The sequence below is a fragment of the Cetorhinus maximus genome, chromosome 13, assembly GCF_964194155.1.
Source record: "Cetorhinus maximus chromosome 13, sCetMax3.hap1.1, whole genome shotgun sequence".
Taxonomy (NCBI): domain Eukaryota; kingdom Metazoa; phylum Chordata; class Chondrichthyes; order Lamniformes; family Cetorhinidae; genus Cetorhinus; species Cetorhinus maximus.
Genome location: NC_135891.1, coordinates 27509629 through 27529471, shown reverse-complemented (window position 1 = coordinate 27529471; position 19843 = coordinate 27509629). Strand labels below are relative to the sequence as shown.

The 19843-nt window shown below is 47.7% G+C and overlaps 1 protein-coding gene across 1 annotated transcript in view; it reads left to right on the top strand.

Annotated features, from left to right (window-relative positions):
• The window catches only part of ccm2l (CCM2 like scaffold protein), a 54898-nt gene that overhangs the window by 8226 nt on the left and 26829 nt on the right, over window positions 1-19843 (top strand). Inside the window, exon 2 of the mRNA XM_078556287.1 lies at window positions 3300-3473. Coding sequence (XP_078412413.1) covers window positions 3300-3473 — 174 coding nt within the window. The remainder of the gene's footprint in view (window positions 1-3299; window positions 3474-19843) is intronic.

Below are 19843 nucleotides of genomic sequence, written 5' to 3'. Positions count from 1 at the left end.
AGATTTGTACTCTCTATCTCTTCCTGTTACGGTCTGTTTTTCATTTCCCATAATACCTTTCTCTTTTGTCTTGCCTCTACTCTTTGATTTACCACATCTTCCCGAATTTGATCCCTTGCCCCTGCTACTTAGTTTAAACCCCTCTCTACTTCCCTAGTTATGCGGCCCGCAAGAACACCGGTCCCAGCACGGTTCAGGTGTTGACCATCCCAAAGGTACAAATCCCACTTTCCCCAGTGCTGATCCCAGTGCCCCATGAGCTGTAACCCACTTCTCCCACACCAGTCTTTGAGCCACGCATTCATCTCCTTAATCTGATTTCTGTTATTGAAGTTCTTTTATAATCATAGTATTTACAACATAACAGATGATAATTTCACCCGTTGTGCCTGTGCTGGTACTTGCAAATCAACGTGCTGTAAATCTCTACCTGCTTACTTAATCCCCACATCCTTTATATTCCTCCTTTTCAAACATTTATACTTTTAAATAATGTTACAGTCTCTGTCTCAATAACCATTGTGATAAAGCATTTCATGCTTGAATAATCCTCTGTTTGCAAACATTTACTTTCATGTTCCCATTTTGCAACTGTAAAAGCAAAGTTGTTTTCTGAACTATTTTCCCTGTGCAATCTTTACTGTTGGTTTGTTTTTGTGTTACAATGGTGAAAAGATATTCACTTCTTACACTTTGAGATTTACAGCACATATGATTTGAAACTCTTGGATTCCACCAGCCCCGTGTTATGGAGCCCAGGCGGGTGTCAGGGGTGCAGGGATGTTTGGGCAGTGTCGGGAATGCAGGAGCAGGTGAGCTATGTCGGGAGTGGGGTCAGCAGTGTTGGGGAGTGGGGGGTCAGCAGTGTTCGGGATGCTGGAGGGGGTGAGTAATTTTGGCGAGTGGGGGTTGAGCAGTGTCAGAAAGGCATTGAATGGTGTCAGGGGTGCTAGTGGGGCTGAGCAGTATCGGGTGTTTGGGAGTGGGTGAGCAGTGTAAGGAGGGGGTTGAGCAGTGTCAGGAGTGTGGGACTGTGTGAGCAGTGAGGGGGGTGAGAGTGAGAGGTGTCGGGAGTGGGTTGAGCAGTGTCAAGTGTGCAGGTGAGGCTGACCAGCGTCAGGGACATGGGAGTGGGTGAGAAGAGGAGAGGTGGGGGTGAGCTTTGCCAGGAGGGGATTTAGCAGTGCTGGATGTACAGGGTGCTGGACAGTCCTCTGAATCTAAAGACATGTACTCCTAGCAGGCTTTACACCTTATTAAATCAGGGTGAAAACAGTGTAAGTATCATGGCAAAAGTCCAAGTTTACGTACTGAAAGGTCTTGCACGGGGAACCATCAGCGTGGGCTCTGATGGAACCATACCTGACAAACCAGAAATTGCAGATTTGGACATAAATCAACTCCCAGGAACATCTGATGCCATTGCAACCCTCAATAGCAGTGAATGTCTGTGTTCACCACCAGTTGGACCAGAAGATCAGGGCCATTTAGTGTGTCAAAATACATTTTATATACAAGAGTAGATGCCAGGCAGTGAGTTACAAAGCAGTAATTCATAAAATAGCCCATAAATCAAACCTTGAATGGATCCTGAATATCATTTCCAGCTTGCTTCACTTAGTAGCATCTTGCCTTTGAGTCAGAAGGATGTGGACTTAAGCCTGCTCCAGAACTTGAGCACATAACCTAAGCTGACAATTCAGAGCAGTACTGAGAAAGTGTGAAATCCAGCACCCCACCACCACCCACCCCTACCACCCACCAATTCAAGAGGATGTGCACAATTTTCTGGCAGTATTGAAAGAAGGGGAAGGAGCATAATATAGTGCCTAAACAAGGCACTAGTTAGACCACACTTAGTGAACAGTTTTGGCCCCCTTATCTAAGGAAAGATATACTGACATTGGAGGCAGTCCAGAGAAGGTTCACTAGGTCGATCCTGGGTATGGAGGGATTTTCTTATGAGAAGAGGTTGAGTGGGTTGGGCCTGTACTCATTGCAGTTTAGAAGAATGAGAGGCAACCTCATTGAAACATGTAATATTCTTAGGGGGCTTGACAGGGTAGATACTGAGAGGTTGTTTCCCCTTGTGGGAGAGTCAAGGACCAGAGGGCATAATCTCAGAGCAAGGGGTCACCCATTTAAGACAGAGATACCTTCTCTCAGAGGGTAGTGAATCTATGGAATTCTTTACCACAGAGGGCTGTAGGGGTTGGGTCGTTAAGTATATACAAGGCTGAGATAGACAGATTTTTAATCAGGAAAGGGAATCAAGGGTTATGAGGAAAAGGCAGGAAAGTGGAGTTGAGGATTATCGGATCAGCCATGATCTCATTGAATGGCGGAGCAGGCTCGATGGGCCGACTGGCCTATTTCTGCTCCTACATCTTATGGTCTTACAGTATTGTCCTTTTGCTTCTCTATCCAATATTCTTCCCAATCAGTTCAATGATGCTCATGTGTCTCATTGGATATTCCTGTGTGCAAAACAACATTTCAAATAAAACTTTAAGTGTAGTTCATTATATGTGAAATATTTTTGAATGTTCTGATAAATTAATAAGCTGCTGTCAAAATGTTATTTCCCTTTTTATATCCCTAGCCTGATTAAACCAATGCATATTTATTGTTCTTTCCACACGTAGGTTTTAAAACTTACAAAGCCCTTTAGTGATTGTTATGAAAACTGCATTGTGAATGCAGTGTGACATAGATAAATAATAGGAGGTAGCAATGAATAATCAGAAATTGTGTCACAATGTGTGACTGTTATTATAGTTGTGCCAGTTTTCAAGTGGCAAACAATGAATCTTATACTTTATATTGTCAATATAAATGGTCAGACATTTTCTGCTGTACATGTTGTAGATTTATTCAGATGGATTTGTTCCATTGCTTATGTATTATCAAAATGTATACAATGTAATTATGAAATACTGACATCTTTACATGAATAAGTTTCAGAAAGAGGGTGGTTGGAATGTGAAATTGTTTTGTCATAAACTTGTCGAAACAGAGCCTATAAATTATTTAAATAAATAATTAGATAATTGCCTGAGAAAGAGGAATATTAATGTACATGGAGGATACAGGCAAGTGAGAATAGAGCAATAGCTCTTGTAGTGAAAAACTCTGCCAAATTTCCTGGTTGTGACTGCAGCAATTTAGGGCACCTTGCTTATAACTTGTGTTGCCTTTATTTCTAAAATCTTAATCATCACCTTTTCAGAGTGTGTTTGGAGAGATATTTAAAACAATTGTTTTAAAGTTATGATAATTAGGTTTCTCGTCATTTTCAGGGATTTGTGTCTCCTATCAAGAGGCTGGTATTTCCCAAAGCCGACAAGAACCGGAGACAGCAGGACAGAAGCAGTGTATACAGGAGACCTCTCCATTCTATCCCGCTCTTCCCTCCAGATTACCTGATAGATCCTGAGATCCTGCTGCACGATTATCTTGAGAAAGAGGTTAAAGTAGGTTTGGTTTCATAACCTCATGTCTCTAGGTGTTTTGGGTACTGAATAAGCTATTGACTAATAAACAGTCTACTTAGGTTGAAAATAATTGTAACAGGTTATGAGAAAAGGACAAAAATTGGGATTAGAATAAACAGCTCCAGTTAAAGAACTGTCTACCTGATGAACTGAATTGCCTCTTTCTGTGCTGTAATCTCTATGATTCGAAGTACAAAATTAAACCTGCAGAGTTAATGTTATAAATGGCTAACAAGATTTTAGGATCCCCAGTGTAACCATTGTAACTATCGGCTCTGTTTCTGGTTGTGACGACATGGAATGCTATACAAGATATAGTGGTGCGAGCAGAATCCATAATACAACGGATAAATGGATAAATTTATATTTAAAATCTCTAAACATATATGAGGGGAAGTGGATTAGCAGGAAGCTCTTTCAGGGAATTGGATAAAGCATCAAGAGCAAATGGCCTCCTTCCATACTATAAAATTCTGTGATTCTATATTTTCTTTTGAAAAGATACAGTTAATAGTTAATAGTTAATAATAAGCTGAAAGACATGATATATTTGGTGGGGTTTGCTATTGAAAGGTGTAGTATGCAATGGAATTTCCTATTGAAAGATATGGTACATAGTACAGTTTTGTGCTGAATTATGTAGTATATGATGGGATTTGTTATTGAAACCTGTGGTTTTGTGGTGAAATTTACCATTGAAAGCTGAGGTTTTCTGTAGTAAGATGTGGTACCTGGTGGGGTTTACTATTGAAAGGTGTTGTATATGGTGGCATTTGCTATCGAAAGGTAGGGTATATGGTGAGTTTTTTTTCATTAGAAGGTTGGTATGTACTGGAATTTTCTATTGAAAGATGTGGTATATGGTGTTAATAGGATTCAAGCTGACCCGTGAAGCCAAAACTAAGTACAGAGCTCTCCTTTTTCAAGATAGTTTATTGAGTTGTTCAGTCTCACAGCTCTTCTCCCACTCAACCCAGTGTCCCAGCTATCCCCTATTTATACTCTTTTAAGTAAAACAAAAATCAATAAATTAAACTAAAATCAATAAATGAGAGGGGATTTGTCCCCTATTTACATATGCTCAAAGACAATTAATGCCCATCACCTGTTTCTTTTAACTTGAACAATGTAATTGACATGTCATTTACAAACCTTAGCAATGTAATTGACAAACAATTAACATATGGTGGGGTTCCTGCTGAAAGGTGTGGAGTATGGAAATGTTTACTTCTTAATCTTACCTCACATTCAGACAATTATTTGGCACAATGAAACCCCTGACAAACATACATCATCTTGTTTGTCCCCACGGAAGTATTATAACCGAGCATTTGGATACATGTGCAGGATTTTAATCATGCTAAGATGGTTTAGATGTAATTACTGGTTATGAACTGGTTTTAATATAAAACAAAAAACTGATTACAAAATGTAGCTGCAGTGTGTGAGCAACAGGCTTTGAGTTAGAAAAAGTATAAAGCTGAATAAACCAGGAGGCAACAGCATAGAATAAAATCACTCCTTCTGTGCCACAGTCAATCTGAATCTTTACATTTAACTTTTAGAACATATGTTCAATGAGCTACATGTGGTGTCTTTGGGAATCTATGAGTGGAGTTTTCCAGTCCCACAAGCAGTGGGCGTAATGGTGGGCAGGTCCGGAAAATGTGGAGGAAGGAAAAAAGTCAGTTTTCTGTCAGCGTAAGAACAGGATGCAATTGTCCGTTCCCGACTTTAATGGCGGCCTCCCGTCACGCCATGTTGGGAACGACATTTGCATGGATTTAAATTTCATGAATACTCTTTATGAAGCTAGCTCGCTAGAATCACGGCCCCACTCCTGATCAGAAGCCCAATTCGGCCTCTAATAAGACCGGCATGATTCACAATCGGATATAAGTGCTGTGCACCTGTCAACCTGCACTTCACTCGTGTCTTCAAAACACGTTCACCTAATGCGTTGCGCTCGCGGCTGCTCTGACTCCGTGCCAGGCTGCACACGCAAGACCAGCAGGAACTCAAGGTCGGTTCAGAGGCATGGTTCACCATTCCAGGGCAGCAGTAAGGCCGAGGGTGAGGGAAATGGGTTGGGTGATGGTGAAAAGAGCTGGAGGACAAAGACTTGACTGGGGACAGCATGGTGTCGTAGAATACAGAGGCAAGGGATGGATCTGCAGGGCAAAGGTTTGACTGGGGTAGGGGACAGACTGGGGAAGAGTGCATACAGACAGATGACTTGGTGTGGGAGGGGGTGGGGGGTGAGTTTTGTGGGGAGAAACGTACTTGGGGCCAGAATAGAAACACAGTCCTGTGCAGAAGTCCATAATTTAGACGGCTGAGCTTAGAAAGACTGTCCTTGTCCCTATCCAGGAAAGGGGCCAGCCTTTCAGTCCTGGGTCATTCGTGTCCAGCATGGTGTGCGCAGGGCATTGTGACCACCCACCCACCCCTCACCACCACCACCCGCTACACACGCACACATGCACACACGCACACACACATCAGTCCTCGAGGTTTCAGGCTTCATACTGGCATGAAAATGGCACTCTCACAGTCAGGGGAGGCATCTGCAGCCTGTAAATGGGAAACAGTTAATGTAGCGGGGGGGGGGGCACTCGATGGTCTCATGGAGAGAGTCTCTGTATGTGACGGTGCAGTAGGCTTCAGGTCTACATGGGACATGGGGACATCAACAGCAAAGAGTTCAGGAGGTAGGACAGGGATATCCACAACTGTGACTAGGGGAACAAGGATTAGAGGGAAAAGGAGAGTGATTGGAGGGAGGGAAACCTGAGAATTATGCTCCTCCAGGACGACGGGAGGGATTTCCACAGTCACACGGGAATGTTCGAAGCTGGTCTCGAAGTAGAACCTCAGCACCACCGTTTTCCAACCCGAATCTATGGCACAGTTGAAAAAGAGAGTCTGAAAAACATCTGCAGGAGAGGCTCTCAGGGCTTGTGGGAGGAGTCAACCACTGCGCATGTTGGCCAGTTGAAGGGGCGCCCTCCTAAGTTCCAAATTTTCGAATGGAAAGGAAGGCACAGCTGAGACATGTTAGGAGCATTCCAAACCTAACTGAGGAAATCTGGAGCCTTAGCTGTTGTGATGCTTTCATGCGAGAGTAATTTATAACTGGGCCATTCAACGACCTCCTTGCCAAAACCCTTCGTCCCATTCTTGGCAAATCCCCATTTTAAGAAGGCACCAATAGACAAGGGGACAAAATGCAGATGCCTATTGGCCATAACACCTCTAAATCTTGCCAGCTGGCAGAGTTAGAGATGGGAACCTCTCCCACCCCACTTAAAATACTTTCGTTCCCTCACTGGTCATTTGGGCTGCTGTGTAAACCAAATGCTGCAGTCTCAGAGCACCCTGCCTGAGGCTTCCAGTGTCTGGCAGAACTCTTGCAGATCCAAGTGCCCGTCCTAAGCACTGTCATTGCAGTAGTGTCTGTTGAGGGGTCGGGGGTGTGTGCTGGGATGAGAGCATTGCAGGTAATATTGAAGGCTGTAATAGTGCTGCCAAGGGACTGGATGGAATTGAAGTAACCCATTGGCACCACAGTCACTCTCTAGTCAGCGAGAGGAAGATGTCGTTTGAAGGCTAATGCTCGCTCATGCCTCTGTTCAGTGTTCCTGCAAAGATGGTTGCAAGGGAAAGATGGATGGATCAGCTAATGTGGCGTTCTTCCTGGCGCACAGGCTACAGCAAAGGTGGAGAAGAAGGGTGCATTGGCACCATGCTGGGCAAAGGGAAGAGGGTCACCCTGATGAGCAAGGGGCAGTGTGGCCCCTTCAGATCCCAGAAGCTGAGGCTCACAGAGCCATTGAGCCAGATCATGAGTGGACAGAAGACGCTTCTCATACCTCAAGAGGAATGAGAATCAGTGCCATCAATGCCCCCGGTTGTCTAGGGGCCTGGTGGCTCACATCTGCCACATTCTCCAAGTGGATTTGAAGGTGCAGAGACTAGGAGGACATCCATTGCCTGAGGCTCTCAAAGTCACTGCTGCTCTGAACTTCTTTGTATGTGCCTCCTTCCAGGGCTCCACTGGTGACCTCCCTGGGATCTCTCAAGCTTCTACACACAAGTGCATACAGGAGGTGATGGATGCCGTATTTAGCAAGGCACACAATACTTGAAGTTCTCTCAAGATGAAGCCGGCCAGGCTGCGAGAGCTCTGGGCTTTGTTGGTATTTCTGGATTCCCACAGGTGCAGGCTGCACACATGTGGCTATAAAAGCTCCCTGACAGCAGCCACTTCAATTCATCAAAGGAACTCTCTCAATAAGCAGCTGGTTTGCAACCACCAGGAACACATTATGCAGGTATGTGCCAGATGGCTCCTACATCTTGAGTCAATCGCAGGTTCTGCAGATTTTCAAGGGACTTCAGCGCATCCAGGGTTGCTCCTCGGGGACAAACGCTAAAGATGGGGCTGATGTTCCCATCCGGCAGCCTGAAAGTGCCTCTGAGGAAAGGTATAACGCTGCTCATGCCTCAGCACGCTCATTGATAGAACAAACTATTGGCATCCTGAAGATGTGATTCCGATGCCTAGACAGGTCAGGCTGCGCTCTCCAGTTCACTCCCCAGAGGCTCGCACACATCATTGTGCCTTGCTGCACCCTACACAGGGGGGATGACTTGCCAGATGCTGAGATGAAGGAGCTGCACATACCCTCCAATGATGAGGATGTTGAGAGGGCTGAGAGCAATAAGGGCAAGGAAGCTGAGGGAGCAGGGGAAGAGGCCTTTTTACTGGCCAGATGAGGCAGGTGTGCACGTGCAATTCTAATAGCCACCGAGTTCCAGGAGGATGATGACGATTAGCTATGATGATCCGTTTTTACCAATGTTCCCCATGCTGGGTCCATTTTACCATCTTTGTCGCTCTCCTCCTCATCTCAACGATCCACTTCAGCTGCTGAATGAGTACTTATGCTCTTTCATCACTACCTCCTCATCCTAGGAAGCTCGGAGCATTTAGCCTTTCTGTAATGTGATCATATCTACAACAGGACTTTTTGTGTGCACAGATGGTCAGGAGCAGCACTGCAACCCTCAGTGCGCTTGTGGCAGTATGCCAGCATTATGACAAGGCGCCTCAAGGAGGTCCATCTCCACTTAGTACACATCACCTTCATGTGTGAGTTTGATTGTGATACCATAATGTGGTTTTTGGTCTCTGCCAGCCGACTAGGCAAGACAAGTGTGGATGCCTACTCATTGTACTCAGTCCTCATCATCACATACATCCTCAGGACACAGTCATCCATCGCTCTCAGCGAAGGGTGCAGGGCTGCAGTTCATCTCACCTTTCAATTAACCTCAGACACTTCATGAGCACTATGTTCTGATGATACCTGCGTGCCACACTGGAACATGCTGCCATCTTGACTTCAATTTTGCCCTCTTGCTCAGCCCTGGCCTTTGTGCTACCGAAAAGGCAGACACGCTATGTAACCTTCAAGGTCCCAAGTGGTACATGATAAAGAATACACATCAGCTGCTATCTGTTCTCACTCTTAGCCCATTTCACAGCTGCAGCCTGACACATGCACACGGAAACCAGACACAATGATGCCATTGTTAGTTCCACATAATCGTTAGGATTGAGCATCTGGGAACTCACAGAGGGGTTATGTCAGGAGACGCTAGCCAGAACTTATGGCCCTGTGCTGCATCCTCCCATGACCATGGTAGCCACATGGGGAAAATGCACATAGCAGCTAGGTCACAAACCTTTAAACATGTAACTGGAAATGGCCGACAAAAATATGTCGGCGATGTTTTCATCTCAGAAACATGGAAGTGGGAAAATGGGCACTAATATTGGGGTCCTTTTAACATTTTCAGACAGACATTAGAGAATGCTGCAGGCAGACATGAGCGCATACGAGTGCAGAGCTTGGGCTTATAGACCATAAGCAAGGCTGACGGACAGTATATGGAGGTCAGTGAAAGATGCCCTGTCTTCATGCACCTCTACATTTCATCATCTACCAAACACACTGATCATTCTACAATGCCACTGCATTGGATGACTACATGAGCCTCCATCTTACACCATCATGACTGAAGGTTATGTTAACCTCTAAAGCAGGTCCCAGAGATGCCTTGGGCAACCACACATTTCTTTGAGGCTTACACTTCACTGATGTTGACACTGAGCAGAGAACAGACAGACACCGTCATGAGGTGACAACATCAAGCTGAAGCACATGATGGGACATTTGCGAGAAGGTGGTGGAGGGGCAGGGGGTACAGAAATGTGTGAAACTTCATTGACCACAAAACATTTCATCAAAGGGATACAGACCAGGAGAAGTGGAATGGGTGCAAATCTATTTACACTTGTGGACATGATATACAGATTGTGAACACCTGTGCAATCCTTGCGCTCCTAGTATTTCTTAATCTTCCTAACCCTACTGCTACATCCTGGTGCATCCCTGACATCCACAGCTGAGCAGGAGGCAGCCTGCTTACTGCAACGCCCTGTTGTCTGAGATGACCTTGGTGGGTGTCCTCTGGAGAGCTGAGACCTGGAGGGCTTTGGGCCTCTTTCTGTGGGGCAGGTGCCCCCTCCTTGGCCTGTGGACCTGCAGCTGATGGGAGCACAGTTAGAGGGGATTGGGATGGGCTGGACACTCTTGGAGTCACCTGGGTGGATGTCCCCAGGGTGTCCAGCTGCTGTTCCTCATCCCTCTGGATGCCCAAGGGTCCCTGGCTGACTCCTTGAGGAGAAGGGACACCTGGAATGAGGTCAAGGTGCCTTGTCCCCTCTCGCTTAGCCATTGATGGATGTCATCTATGCCTACAGTGATGGAGTGTAACTCTTTGAGTATAGTAGGCCCTATATCCTGGACCAAGGTCTCCATAGCGGTCACCATTCTACCAGTGCTGACCTCAGTGTACTGACATTGCATGTTGCAATCTGTTGAGTCCATCTGACAGCCCTGCCTGATATTCCCCTGTCTGTTGTTGAAGCTCTACATCTGTGTTAGGGCAGAGTCCAGAGGCTCGCCATCTGACTGGGACTGAGCAGAATCCTGGCCTGAAGCAGTCCTCTGAGTTTTGGAGACCTTGGATGTCCCTGCCTTCGCCTGCTGTGGACCAGAGTCTGTGCTGTGCTCACCAGCTTGTGACCTGCTCTAGAACCTGGTCCCACTGGGGTGTGCGTCTCTGCGCTGGTGGAGGGTGTAGGTAAATGCTGAGATGGGCCTTCATCTAATGTGTCTTCAGGATCCTCATCCAAGGTGGTGAGAGGACTGGGGCTGAGGGGCTACCTGCCACTGTCCCTCTTGCATTTCCCATTGTTGTCAATATGAGAACAGATTATTAGTAATTGGCTGAATAGTCAACAACATTATAAAGCACTCACAGTATTGTTGGGTGAATGTTGAGCTGGTGCTGGGTCCTTACTTGCTTGGGAGATGCCGGTCTCACTATCGGCACACGCACAGTCCCGGTCCTCTCCAGCAGCTCTGCCGCACGCTCTTTAAACTCTGTGAGGGGCTTGAGCCCAGGCATCACCCTGACCCTCACCAGCCAGTCAGGGATCTCTCCCTTTAGTTGTGAGGGAGGTTGTCCTATAAAAAGACAGGTGGACGGACTGTGAGCTGGATGGATGCTGAGGCAGACTATATGGATACCTGCCTTGTGTGGGTGCTGAGTGGGCCTGTGTAAGGGCTGAGGACACGAGCAACACAGGATGTGAGAGGAGATGAAGATGTCGAAGTGTGTGTGAGAGAGTCAGTGGTGATGTCCCTTGAGATAGTAGTGTGAGAGATCCCTATGGACTGTAACCCTGTGAATGCCTGATGGGCTTGTGGGAGTGTGAGCTGAGAGTGAGGAGGTTGACTTACCCTGGTGGAACGGATGAGATCATTCATCCCTTTTCTGCGCTGGATAGCTGACTGTGCTGGCCACCTCCTCCCAAGCCGGAATGGTGCAGCTGGTGGACGACCTTTTCCTCCTGCCCCATCACGGGATCCAATGTGCTTCCTCTTCATGCATATATAATGAGCTGAAAAACGGACAATCTGGCACGGAAACCCGCCATTGCGGCCAGCAGGAAATGTGTCACTTTTGCTGCCCACCACTGCACTTGGTCTCCAGAGCACAAAATACGCACCCTATGTGACTGCATTTTTTATTAGTAAATAAAATATTAATAATAGACACCATCACTGTAATCTCAATAGAATAGTACAGAATTTACAGACCAGCCATTCAGACCAATCAGCACCTATGCTCCACATAAGGCCCCTCCCAACCTCATTTTCATTGTCAATACTCATATTCGCACAGTCTCTCCATGAGCACTTTAACCTTTTGGTGTGTTTGGTAATATGGAAAGACAAAGTCCAGTGTGCAGTTTCTGTTTATAAGTATAAGTTCTATAATGCTGGTTGATAAAAGAACAAATTGTTTTCAACTCTTAAAATTTCCCTCTGTATAGTAGTGAATGACTAACTGAATTTTAATTGTTCTAAAAATTGTAGTATTTTATATACATATGGCTTACCTGTAACTAAATATTTTCTCAGAGAAGGATATTAAAGGGCATCTTGGTCATTTGTCAATACATTAACAAACAATTAACTGGAGGCAGTACAAGCTTATGGTACGTATCTCAAAACTAGGGATTGACATAAAAATAACTATTCCTGGTTGTAGTACAAGCTGTAAAACCACTGCAAGAGCAGACAGTTCCAGATACCATTGAATAGGTTTTTGCCATATTCCCAAAAGATAATTTTGTCATCTCTTACTGGGAACAACGGTAGAAATGGAACCTATATTATCAACCTGCTTTATAGTCAAATAACCCTTGTTATGCCTGTTTATAAATTAATGAGTAAACTGAAGGTTAAAACATTTAACACTTCCATGAAGTATGTCAGCTCCATTTCCCTATCATCCTATGACTGAAATCAGTTTATTTAGGCAGCAAGTTGTGTTCCTCAGAGTCGGCATTTTGTTTTTTGTTTCAGTTTTTCTTTTGTAGAGATCAGCACGTCGATCTCAAAGGGCGGAACCGTCCCAGATTTTCACTAAGTGCATTAGTGGACGGGAAAAGGGATGTTTTACCCGCTGGCTACAATGGCGGCTTTTCCTATCATCCCATTCCCACCTCATTAATTATGCATTCCCCGGAAACACACCAGGTCGCTGGCGTGGCATCCTCCGATTGGCCCACTCTGCCATCACCTCAGGCCTTCAGTAAACCGGACACCATTTTTAAAGGCCACTCCTGCAAAAAGCCAGCAGTCTTCAAGGTATAGGAAGCTGCTGGGAACTGATGGCTGCCAAAGGGAGGAAAAAAATGTTGCCCCCACATTTAGCGATGCCTCCCTCGAGTGCCTACTGGACGCATTGGAGGCCCACTGTGATGTCCTGTCTACACGCGCTCTGGGTGGTGACTAGTAAGCAAGGTCACTAATCCTGCGTGGGAGGTGGTGGCAGTGGTGGTCAGCGCCAACACCCTGCAAAAGAGGGCAGCCACCCATTGCCGAAAGAGGATCAATAATCTCCTTCGTTCCGACAGGGTAAATCACTCTTCTCATCACTCTCAACTCTCACATTCACAAACCCATCACACATCCACAGGGAACTCATTATATGTCAGTTCAAGGGACATCACCATTCACTCTCTCACACACACCTTCATTTGCCCTGCAGATCGTATCGTCATCCCGTCCATGGCACCACTCACCAGTCACACATGCCAGGCGCCCTTCACATCTGGCCTGGCATGCGTCCTGCTTACACTTTCTCCATCTCTATTGATGCAGGACAAGCTGGCACACAACAAGAGGGAGAGGTCGCAGGCTGGTGGAGAAATGCCTGAAATTAAGGTCCTCACGGACTTCAAATATAGAGTCATCCAGGTGGCCGGCAATGACCTAGACCATCCTTGTGCTGATGGTGGGGTCGGCCGTGCTCAACCAAGTGAAGATCCAGCAGTGCAACATCCATCACACAACCATGCTGTGAGTGATCTCCCCTGTTTCATAGTCCCCTGTCATGCACTAATTATCTCTCCTTGCTTTCGCAGGCACATCTGGGAAACTGCCAAGGGGGTCCATGACTCAGATCCTTGACTCATGCCCTGAAGAAACCCCAGAAGAAGAACCTGATGACACCCTCAATGAAGACCCATCACAGCGCTCACCCACACCCTCCACCAGCACAGAGACACACACTTCGGTGGGACGTAGCTCTACAGTAGATGTCACAATCTGCTGAGCACATCGCACTGTCTGATCCACAGCAGACAGCGGCAGGGACTTCCCAGGTGTCTGGCACTCGGAGGACTGCTGAAGACCAGAAGTCTGCTGAGCTTGAGTCAGTAGAGAAGCCTCTGGACTTGGTCATGTCACAGTTGCTGAAGCTGCAAAGACAAGCTCGGGAACATCAAGAAGGGATGTCTGCTGCACTCCTCAGATTGTAAGGCAGAGTGGAGGAGTCCATCAGCCTTCACTCTGAGGTGATAGTGCCAGCATACCAATGCATCAAGGTCAACACCAGTAGGATGGAGGCTGCCAAGGAAACCTTGGGCCAGGACTTCACTCCAGCACTGCTGCACAGGCTGAGTTCCATCGCTGACACCATACTTGGCCTCCAACACTGTCAACATGAGAGGGGTGTGGGGCAGCTCAATCTCACTCCAGTTCCGCTTCCCCTCAAGGAGTCAGCCGGGACCCTCAGGCACCTATAGGGAGGAGGATCAGTAGGTGCATACCCCAGGGCCATCCATCCAGGTGACCCTGGCCCACCCAAATCCCCTTTTCCTGTGACCCCAGCAGCTCCAGCACCACAGGATGAGGAGGGTGCTACTGCCACACAGGTGGATCCCAAAAGCAGGCTGGGGCCCTCCAAGACTCAGCCCTTCAGAGGACACCCATTAAGGTCATCATGGACAGGGTGTAGCAATCAGCAGGCTGCCTCCTCCTCCACTGTGAATGTTGGGGGAGCACCAAGACGTAGCACCAGGGTTAGGAAGGTTAAGAAGATGTTGCACAGCCTTGGCATGGGTGTCAATCACTTGTACATAATGTTCACTATTGTAAATAAACACTCAAGAATGTCTCCCTGCCTATGGCTCCTTGTTCTGATGAGCAGTATTCATGTCACTCAGATGTGAAACCTTGGTTCCTGCACAAGTTAAAGGCAGGTGTCTCAGTCCAGGGCCTCTTCTCTGTGCTTGTGCAACCTTCCCTGCACCACTGATGGTGCATCTTCACACTCACTGGACACATTAATGAAGCCTGCACCTCGATGGTGCTTGTTATTGCTGCCAGAATATCCTGGGCCAGCGGCACAGAGTTCTGTCATTCTCCCTGTGTGCTCCCAGCACCTTTGGGGTGCGGCTGGCCCCCCATCTCAACAGCATCTGTGTCTGGTGACAGTGTGGCCCTGAAGGGCTCAGCTCATGAAGGATGCCATAGGATCACGAGTAGTTATGCTGCACTCGGTCAAATGCTGCCTTGATGTGAAGGGCAGTCACTCTCAACTCACCTCAGGAATTCAGCTCTTTTGTCCATGCTATGACCCTGTTCACAGAGTGCAAGCGAGCTGCCATCAGCCAGACAGGAGTCAGACATTTACATAAACTCAGTGAGGATGTGTGGAATGTCCCCACTGCATGTCATCACCATCCTCCTGGAATGTAGAGATTATGGGCATCCACTGCATCTCCATGATAGGAGCCTTATCACATAGGGTATGTGCGCTGCTATCAGCCATCAGAAGTCAAACGTTTGCTGGGGGAAGCGATGGCATAGTGGTATTGTCGCTGGTCTAGTAATCCAGAGACGCAGGGGAATGTTCTGGGGACCCTGATGAAATTTGAATTCAATAAAAATCTGGAATTATAAATCTAATAATGACCGTGAAACCATTGCCGATTGTTGTAAAAACCGATCTGGTTCACTAATGTCCTTTAGGGAAGGAAATCTGTCATCCTTACCTGGTCTGGCCTCCATGACCCACAGCAATGTGGTTGACTCTTAAATGCCCTCTGAAATGGCCTAGCAAACCACTCAGTTGTAACAAACTGCTACAAAGTCACAAAGAAGGAATGAAACTGGACAGATCACCTGGCATCAACCTGGGCACCGGAAACGACAATGGCATTTGCAGCCCTGTCAACCCTGCAAAGTCCTCCTGACTAACATCTGGGGGCTAGTGCCATAATTCGGAGAACTTTCTCACAGACTAGTCAAGCAACAGGCTGACATAGTCATCCTCACGGAATTGTACCTTACACATAATGTTCCAGACTCCACCATCACCATCCCTGGATATGCCCTGTCCCACCACAGGACAGACCCAGCAGAGGTGGCGGCACAATAGTATACATTCGGGTGGGAGTTGCCCTGGGAGTCCTCAACATCAAATCTGGACCCCATGAAGTCTCATGGCATCAGGTCAAAGATGGGCAAGGAAACCTCCTGCTGATTACCACGTACCGCTCCCCCTCAGCTGGTGAACCAGTGTTCCTCCATGTCAAATCCAACCTGGCCAATTATCGCCCCATTAGTCTACTCTCGATCATCAGTAAAGTAATGGAAGGGGTTGTTAACACTGCTATCAAGCAGCACTTGATTTGCAATAACCTGCTCACTGATGCCCAGTTTGCGTTCCACCAGGGCCACTCAGCTCCTGGCTCATTACAGCCTTGTTTCAAGCATGGACAAAAGAGCTGAATTCCTGAGGTGAGGTGAGAGTAACTGCCCTTCGCATCAAGGCAGCATTGAACCAAGTGTGCCATCAAGGAGCCCTAGCAAAACTGGAGTCAATGGGAATCAGGGGGATATGTCCCTGCTGGTTGGAGTCATACCTAGCACAAAGGAAGATGATAGTTGTTGTTGTTGGAGGTCAGTCATCTCAGCTCCAGAACATCACTGCAGGAGTTCCTCAGGGTAGTGTCCTAGCCCAACCATCTTCAGCTGCTTCATCAATTACCTTCCTTCCACATTAAGGTCAGAAGTGGGGATGTTCACTGATGATTGCACAATGTTCAGCACCATTCATGACTCCTCAGACACTGAAGCAGTCCATGACCAAATGCAGCAAAACCTGGACAATAGCCAGGCTTGGGCTGACAAGTGGCAAGTAACATTTGCACCACACAAGTGCCAGGCAATGACCATCTCCAACAAGAGAGAATCCAACTATCGCCCCTTGATGTTCAATGGCATTACCATCACTGAATCCCCCAGTATCAACATCCTGGAGGTTACCATTGACGAGAAACTGAACTGGACTAGCCATATAAATACTGTGGCTACAAGAGCAGGTCAGGGGCTAGGAATCGTGCGACGAGTAACTCACCTCCTGACTCCCCAAAGCCTGTCCACCATCTACAAGGCACAAGTCAGGAGTGTGATGGAATACTCCCTACTTGCCTGGATGAGTGCAGCTCCCACAACACTCATGAAGCTTGACACCATCCAGGACAAAGCAGCCCATGTGATTGGCACCACATCCACAAACATTCACTCCCTTCACCACCGACACACAGTAGCTGCAGTGTGTACCATCTACAAGATGCAGGAATTCACCAAGGCTCCTTAGACAGCACCTTCCAAACCTACGACCACTACCACCTAGAAGGACAAGGGCAGCAGATAGATGGGAACACCACCACCTCCAAGTCACTCACCATCCTGACTTGGAAATATATTGCCATTCCTTTACTGTTGCTGGGTCAAAATCCTGGAACTCCCTTCCTAACAGCACTGTGGGTGTAACTAAGCCATATGGACTGCAGCGGTTCAAGAAGGCAGCTCATCACCACTTTCTCAAGGGGAACTAGGGATGGGCAGTAAATGCTGGCCCAGCCAGTGACGCCCACATCCCGTGAATGAATTAAGAAAAAATGCAATGTGAGGATCCATGGCATCTCATCACTGTGTGCCATCATCACCTTCCACGAGTCTAGCAGCTATGAGAGCCTCCCAGGCGCGCCTGCCTCATTTGGCCAGTGCGATGGCCTCACCACAGTTGTCCTCTTCGAGGACCTCCTCAACCTCATTTTCGTCGACATCCTCATCATTGGAGGAGACGTGCAGCTCCTCCGTCTCCTCCTCAGGCAGCTCCTCTCCCTGTTGCAGTGCCAGGTTGTAAAGGGCGCAGCAGACGACGATGATGTGTGACACCCTCTGTGGGCTGTATTGCAGGGCTCCACCAGACCGGTCCAGGCACCGGAACCTCATTTTCAACATTCTGGTGGTTTGCTCCAGAAAGGTGTAAGTTGCAGCATGAGCCTCATTATACCTTCACTCTACTACAGTCTGAGGCCGTTGCATGGATGTCATCAGCCACATCCTCAGTGGGTAGCCCTTGTCCCTGAGGAGCCAACCCTGCAGCCTCTTTGGACCCTGGATGACGTCAGGGATCTGAGACCTCTGAGAATGTAGGAGGTGTGGACACTCCCTGGGAGCAATGTGCAGACCTGCAGGATACGTTTGTGGTGGTCACACCCCAGCTGAGCCATTTTATGTAGGCGGGCGGGCCTTATTTGGCATGACGTCCGCTATGCACTCCCTGTGCAGGTGGCGGGGGGGGGGGGTGGTTCCCTAAGCTGAGAGTGTGCTCTTTCACGCATGCGCATGAAAGAACACATTCATCTCCCTGAGGCTAAGTGCTGCCTCAGGGAGACCGGCTCCAAATTCAAAAATAAAATTTGGAAAAATAACATTGCCCTGACATGTCCCATCATGTGACACTATCACATGAGTTGGGACATGTCCATCACTTTTAATTAAACTTTTATTAAATTTTTTAAAACCTACGTGAAACCTCATCCCACCCATGGTTGAGGTTTCATGCTTTGTCTGAAGCCTGCCAGGGCTCCCGGCCTGTCCGCCAACCTTAAGGTTGGAAGGGCAGGTCCTTTAACTACTCCAATTAGTTTTTAAATGGCCTCAATTGGCCGTTGACAGGTTGGCGGGCGCACAGCTGATTCAGCTGCGCTTCCGCCAATCTGAAAATTGAAATGATGTGGGGTGACATTGGGAGTTCTGCCCGACATCATCCCACGTCATTTTACGCGTCGGTGAGCGGGTCCCAACCCATTGGTTTTCCTGATCCCAAGCGAAATACACAAAGTTGTGTGCCTTCGCCAATATGGCATCCGTGAACTTCTGGATGCATTTCTGTCTGGAGGCTTGTGATATCCCATAGAGATCACTTGTGGAGCCCTGAATGGAGCCATTGGCATAAAAATTGAGCACCACGGTCACTTTCACAGCCGCTGGCAGTGGATGCCCTCCATGCCCACAGGTCGCCAAATCCTGCAGCAAGTGGCAGATGTGACCGACCAGTTCCTTAAACATATGCAGTCTTCAGCAACACTGGTTCTCGGTCATCTGCAGGAGTGACAAGTGTTGTCTCTTGACCGTGTCTAGCTAGGTGCCGACCAGCGATGGCTCACTGTGGCTCTTCAGTGTCGTGCGCAGGAGCCCCAGCTGCCCCTTCTTCTTGAGGGTGCTGCTCCTCCCACTGTCCAGCCAAGCGCTTCCGTCACTCTCTTCTCCTTCATCTCTGCTCTCTGTACGCCTTGAGGCATACAGCTAGTTCGTTAGGCTCCATGCTCCTAATGTACTCCTCCTGCAGGATGAAAGAGAGACACATGGGTTAACATGGGTGTAGTTAAGTTTGGCTAAGTTTGAAGGCCCCTTAACACACCCCAGAGAGCACAGTCCACCACTTGGATGGCCAGAGTTTAGTGTGCTGCATGGCTGCCCGAAACTCCACCCCACTCCACCTGACCGAAATGCAGCAGCTTCTCTCACTGGACTGCATGCTGTGCTCTCAGCTCAGATGCAGGCATTCTCCTAACCCGCGCTGCAAGGCTACACTGTTACCTTGAACCATGGAGGAGACTGGTCCAAACCGGGATGATGACATCGCCAGGGGCTATGAGCACCTCCACCATGGCCAGCTTCCACAAGGAGAATGTACAGCTTGCCCAGTCATCCAATTGTTCTGCAGTGCACTAAAACACTCATTATTTTGCAGTTTGCGCCCGAGGGGTCATTTGGTGGCACTTTGATGCCTCTGCGTTGCTTGAGTGGGCAGATAAGTTAGAGGCCCGACTCCAATCATATCAATGTGGCTGTGCCTGAATTATCTCAGCTGTGGAGGACTGGTCACTTTATATAAGGTTTCCCTAATGCACCACTTGCCCCCCGCTCCACCCACCACAATCCTGCGTGTGCTTGTGCACTACCATCAAGCCGGGCTGCCTTTCCCCCCACAACTTGCCCCAACTGCAGTGCAGCCCTTGCCCTGGCACTGCACTGTAAGCCAGCCAGAAAAAAGTG